General features: G+C 39.9%; 1 protein-coding gene across 30 annotated transcripts in view; it reads right to left on the bottom strand.

Annotated features, from left to right (window-relative positions):
* Positions 1–23: 23 nt before the first annotated feature.
* Positions 24–6,601, bottom strand: part of LOC112263487 (MAP kinase-activating death domain protein) — an 84,267-nt gene continuing 77,689 nt past the window's right edge. For 28 of the 30 annotated variants that reach the window (XM_024439796.2, XM_024439780.2, XM_024439782.2 and 25 more), the window contains 2 exons: positions 3,372–3,418; positions 24–1,756 (listed from right to left, as the gene is read on the bottom strand). In XM_024439796.2, the coding sequence (XP_024295564.1) occupies positions 3,395–3,418 (24 nt within the window). In that variant the 3' untranslated portion in view covers positions 24–1,756; positions 3,372–3,394. Of the gene's footprint in view, positions 1,757–3,371; positions 3,419–5,459; positions 5,528–6,601 lie in introns of those variants that run through there. The other 2 variants (XR_002955500.2, XR_006084705.1) reach the window with 2 other exon arrangements.

The raw sequence follows: 6,601 nt of genomic DNA, 5'->3' as shown, positions 1-6,601 counted from the left end.
AAATAACGATTTGAGACAAAATGGAGGGCTTTGGTTGACAACTTTTATTTTGATATTGCCAAAGCTGTACATGTTCTATAAATACTTTTTCCCAACACATATTTACAACAATTTCTCAACAGCAGTAGGCTAGCTAGCACAATAATTGGGTTGGTTTGTTTCAAATACTCCTGTTTTGTAATGTTCTCATATGTAACTAGTCTAACAAACAATACCTTATGTTCGGTTACTGTCTTCAAACTGTTTTGAGACACTCCTCATCCAGTTACTCTCATATTTACACCAGTGTTTTTATTGTCAAGAATGAAATACCTTAAATAATTACCTCATGGAAGTTGTAACAATATGTTCCTTACACACGCATTTCATCTCTAAAAAATAAAAGCCACATAAACATTAAAAACAATATCCTGATCATATAGCTGTATTATTCATATATTGCTTATCTGGCAAAACAATACAATGCATGTATACACTCACATACACACCACTTACAATTGGGCTGAAATGGGGCTAGATTGGATTTATCTTACTACAACAGACACAACATGAAGACTTAACACACCTCTCCAACAGACAAAACCATAACAGCAGTAGGTTTACACATCTCTAGAATCTCCAAATAGTGATTTCGCAAGTATAAACAGGTCATATTTATTTACTTCAATAAATATGTACGACAATGAAGTCCTTTTTTTACAATCTTTGCTCTGTGTAAGCCAGAATTGCCAAGATTAAAAAAAACAACAGAACAATGATCTGGCTCTGGCTAACTACGTAAAGTATTGCACATCTAGTGAATAAACCACACTTTGCAAAACATCTTATGTTGAAATGTACAGCATTTTTTCTCTCCATAGTAACATTCAATACAGAGGACCACAGACAAGACATTTGACAGTAGAACTACTACAGTAGTTTCGCAACACTGGGCAAGCTAAAGAGATGCACACATCTTGGACCACACAAGATATTTTGGGATCAAAAGGAATGAAACCTTAAAAGCTTTTACGTGCAGTGTTTGATGCACCATGCAACAGTAGCATTTATTAACAAAGTGACAACCGTCAGTACTAGAGTACTTTTTAAACGTTTCACCGGTTTGGACAGACTGGAGTTTTACAGTAGTACCACATAGAATATTCATCACACAGTCACAGAGAGTGGACGGGGCGGTTGGTTGCTTTCTTATCGACTTGCAGAGCTGTGGCTCACATCCCTCCCTCTTGCTGTCTCCATCCCATTAAAAACAACCAATAAGACCTTGACAGCAGGCCAGGACGAGAGAAGAAAGAGATGGGGAACGAACTGTCGCCTTGAAGATCAAGCAAGCTTACGGCCAAGACATCAGGCTGGGCCTGTATGGGAGGAGCCTAGTGGACGTGACCATGGTTGGGAAGGGTGTACACACGATGCCACAGACCAGGGATCACATGTACATACACACACCATAGGAATTTTACTTACATGGCAAGGCGCAAAGAGTAGAGGGTATTTCTTGGAGATGTACTTACAGGGTGCAAAGAGGAGTAAAGAGGTGTGTAGGATCAAGGATTGTCAGAACTCAATGTCATAGTAGGGCCGAGATTCCACTTTGTTGCAGAGTGAGAGGCACGGGGGGGTAGATTGGAGGGGTTGTAGACTAGCTGGCCAGGGGTCTTGGAGATAGAAGCTTGGGCTTGCCTTCTGCTTCCTTCCCCTTCACCGCAGCCACGTAGGAGAAAAGGCAGAGGACGGAGTAACAGATCTGGTGTGCCTGTTTGAGAGCAAGAAAAAAAAAACAGGGAACATGAGGGAAGTGTAGCTTTGACCAAGCTACTTGTGGCATAGTTATACTACTTCTGCCGCCTTTCACTTTATTATTTGGTGTCATGGCTCTGTAGAACTAATCGTGTTATGAACAAAAAGGGGATTACATTATTTTAAAAATACTTAAGAGATTAAATAAAAAGGCTCCTTGAAAAAAACGAATATTACATGCATTTTTAGCAGTAATGTCAAAGGGATTACTCTTCATAATCATGTCAGAAGTTTACATACATACACCGTAGCCAAATACATTTAAACTCAGTTTTTCACAAATCCTGACATTTCATCTTAGTAGAAATTCCCTGTCTTAGGCCAGTTAGGATCACCACTTTATTTTAAGAATGTGAAATGTCATAATAATAGAGTGATTTATTTCAGCTTTTATTACTTTCATCACATTCCCAGTGGGTCAGAAGTTTATATTCACTCAATTAGTATTTGGTAGCATTGCCTTTACATTTAAAAAAAAAAAAAAACTTGGGTCAAACATTTCAGGTAGCCTTCCACAAGCTTCCATAATAAGTTGGGTGAATTTTGGCCCATTCCTCCTGACCGAGCTGGTGTAAATGAGTCAGGTTTGTAGGCCTCCTGGCTCGCACACACTTTTTCAGTTCTGCCCACAAATTCTCTATAGGATTGAGGTCAGGGCTTTGTGATGGCCACTCCAATAGCTGGACTTCTTTGTCACCATGGGCAGTTGCAGACCGTAGTCTGGCTTTTTTATGGCGGTTGTAAAGAAATGGCTTCTTCCTTGCTGAGCGGCCTTTCAGGTTATGTCGATATAGGACTTGTTTTACTGTTGATATAGATACTTTTGTACCCGTTTCCTCCAGCATCTTCACAAGGTCCTTTGCTGTTGTTCTGGTACTTTTCGCACCAAAGTACGTTCATCTCTAGGAGAAAGAACGAGTCTCCTTCCTGAGCGCTATGACAGCTGCGTGGTCCCATGGTGTTTATACTTGCGTACTATTGTTTGTGATTCGGTCCAAATTCCAAACAAGGCGTTTGGAAATTGCTCCCAAGGATGAACCAGACTTGTGGAGGTGTACAATTTTTTTTCCTGAGGTCTGGGCTGATTTCTATGGATTTTCCCATGATGTCAAGCAAAGAGGCACTGAGTTTGAAGGTATACCTTAAAATACATCCACAGGTACACCTCCAATTGACTCAAATGATGTCAATTAGCCTAACAGAAGCTTCTAAAGCCATGACATCATTTTCTGGAATTTTCCAAGCTGTTTAAAAGGCACAGTCAACTTAGTGTATGTAAACTTCTGACCCACTGTAATTGTGATACAGTGAATTAATCTGTCTGTAAACAATTGTCGGAAAAATGTAGTGTGTCATGCACAAAGTAGATGACCTAACCGACTTGCCAAAACTATAGTTTAACAAGACATTTGTGGAGTGGTTGAAAAACGAGTTTTAATGACTCCAACCAAAGTGTATGTAAACTTCCTACTTCAACTGTATATGCAATGCAGTACTGTTAAAACAGATCTGGTGGCAATTGAATGCCAAGAGTATGGCATTAGCCACAAGAGCGGAAGAGTTTAACTCACCATGGGTGTCTTGTACTTGTGGATCACCACTTCCTTAGTTTCAGGAACTACAAGTGCAGGTGCAAGAGACAAAACAAAGGATTCAAGAGGTTGAAACCCCCCTTTAAGAAAGAGTGTTAGAGCTGGGTGTTGCAGCGGGTGTAGCATGTGATAAGAGATTTCAGACTATGAGAGGGTACGCAAAAGAGGCTGTGGGCCGAGTCCACACAAGTACTGAACTGGTTCAGAGTTCACACTTAGCACAAAAATGATGCTACCTGATTTGCTTTGGGCATTTGCTAGATTGGACTGGACACGCTTCACTTGGGCATGATGAAAATCTGAAGTCTAAGACGGTGGATACTCTCATATACTATCTGAAAAAGTGTGGCATTTTCAAAATTACCTTTCTGCCACTGCTAGGTCTAGCAAATATATTTGATATTTAAGGGGGAGGGACAGTAGAATCGAAGTGCAACTTTGGGTGGTTCTTGCAGGCAAAATACGTTCTTCGTAAACCATCTCAAATTATAGTCTTTGCGAAGCGAAGTTCAATAATGTGCTAACAATGCGCTAAGAAAGCCACTGTAGGTAGCTAGCCAGCTAATAAGCTAGCTAGTGTGCTATCTAGGTGAAGAATCCCCTTCTCCCTCAGTCACCAGCAGGGTTGGGTAGGTTACTTTCTAAATGTAAACTGTTACTACCTGTCCAAAATTGTAATCAGTAAAGTAACCTTTGGATTACCCAAACTCAGTAACATAATTGATTACTTTCAGTTACCTTTGGATTACTTTCCCTTATGAGGCATTAGAAGCAGTGGTGTGTAGTCATGGATACCAAGGGAAGCCAGGCTTCCTTGAAAAATTGACAAAAAATATATCTTTCGTGTATTTGTTTTCATAATTTTCCTTCAATTCGCAAGAGGCTGAATGTATATCATGGAGAAAGCATCCGAGAGAGCGACACAGCGCCCCTCTGTCTCCGTATGTGTAGGCCATCTATCTGATGCTGTCTGGTCATTTAAATTTGTACATTTTTTATTTCACCTTTATTTAACCAGGTAGGCCAGTTGAGAACAAGTTCTCATTTACAACTGCGACCTGGCCCAGATAAAGCAAAGCAGTGGGACAAAAAACAACAGAGTTACAGTCTTAAAGAGTATGACATTGTTGCCATTTGGCCTCCCTTGATAATTTTGTAAAGAAAATAATAGCCAATCAGCGTTGCGCTGAACTGAGCGAGCTCAATTGTGAATGCTCCTGGTGCACCAAAAAAAAAAGTGTCAAGGGACACCAGTTTGGATTTGGATTTCACATCGCTTCAAGAAAAATACGTAAATGACAGAAACAACCTCAATTGTTGCATTTCGTGTTGTCCTACGGTGGCTAGCTAGCTAGCTAAAACTGGCCCTTTCCTTGCCATGGATGGAGTTAGGGATTTGGTTTTACTTAATTCTCCGTACTGACCAATGATTATAAAAGCGATTCTGATCCAACCATAAATTCAGACATTGTGCCCCTGGACTGAGAGGTTGGAAGTTCAATAGCTATGTAGCTACTGTATATGTAGAAGGCTAATGTTAATGTTGCCCACGAAATGAAGTTAGGCTAGCGAGCAAGCATTTTAGCCAGGTAGCCTATGACAACAAAAGATAAAAGTGTATATTGTATGACAGTCATAGAATGTTTCGTCAACATGAATGAGAGGAGGAAGACATTGGTGTTTCTCAACAAATCAAATTGTATTGGTCACATACACATATTTAGCAGATGTTATTGCGGGTGTAGTGAAATGCTTGTAGTAGGGTGAGTCAACATGTTTTTTTCTTCATGAACACACAAATCAGAACAATGGACAGCCACATCATATTTAGCCCATTTTGATCAGACTATATTGTTTTTTGGTATATTTTAGTTGTCACTATTAGACTAAGCATAGATGATGTTGAAATGTTGAAGTTGAAATGGTGCTGGAATATTGGAGGCAGCGTCTGTTTTCTTTGCGATAACTCTACTTAGTTCTAAATCAATAGTTGTTTAGTTGTCCGAAAATGTCGTAAACATGAACTTGCTTGACCATGCTGTAGGTCAAATATTCCAAACAGCCTACCCGATCGCTCGGAGGCGTCCGCATGGTCCTGGCTTGGCTTCCCCAGTGATATTACCCATGCACCGCTACTGAGAAGAAGACAAAAAGTTTCCAAATGCATTTGGTGATTATCATAGTGGTCTCTGACTGGTGGTCAGACTCACTCAGGTGGAACAAACTTAAATGAGAGAAAACGGTGTCATATTTTTCCCCCTACAAATATCCTTACATGTAATCCAAAAAGTAATCCTCTAAAGTATCTACAATCTGATTACAATACTTTTGCTATGCCTGTTGTATATCCCCACAGATAACTTTCTACAATTTTGCCTTGATAACTTATCCCGGTCAGCCTATGCTAGCCTACTCACCTTTTATATATTGTCTATTACAAATTAATATATCAGTATTCGGTTACAACATATAGTCCACGCTCCTTGTTTAGCTGCATTTTATTTAGGCTTCCATTACTGTTCCTCTGACAGGTCCATTCACCGTTGCGGTAAACCGTGGTCAGAACAGCATGTTGTTATATCCATTACAGGTTTATATTCCATATAATCTTACTTACTATCCCTTTTGTTACCATGTATGCTTACACCCTGCATGTTATTTGTGCCTGTTAATCTCTATGGGGAAATAAAATCACTCACTAGACTGCAGTCCAAATACGTGATTTTTAGTCCCTCAGCCCTTTGTCTAGTAACTTTCCCTCTGGGAATCCCATTGAAACCGGATGTAGTTTTATTGCCACCTGAAATGGAGGTCCAATTCACAAACGTTGCCCCCTTGGCCCTCGATTTTGCTCGACGGAGCGAGTGAAGAACTTGTCACTTGCAGGGTTGATATGACCCACAATTCAATACAAACTGTAGTCACATGTCAAACTCTGGTGGCCGCAAAGTTTTACATTTAATCAACAAGGCTGCATTTTCGGCATGCCAGAAAAAAATTATGAACCTAGCTTGATTTAAAAAAAAAAACGTATCTAGACAACATTGATTTTAGCGTTGTAAAATTGGCTTAGTCTCATAGTGAGGAGCTTATAAAACCTTAGATTCATAAACATATTTTTGGGAATTATGAAATTTGTATATACAACCGGCCGTGATTGGGAGTCCCATAGGGCAGCGTACAATTGGCTCAGCGTCGTTAACATGAAT

Source organism: Oncorhynchus tshawytscha, linkage group LG12 (assembly GCF_018296145.1).
Source record: "Oncorhynchus tshawytscha isolate Ot180627B linkage group LG12, Otsh_v2.0, whole genome shotgun sequence".
Lineage (NCBI taxonomy): Eukaryota > Metazoa > Chordata > Actinopteri > Salmoniformes > Salmonidae > Oncorhynchus > Oncorhynchus tshawytscha.
This window is presented reverse-complemented; position numbering and strand designations above follow the sequence as displayed.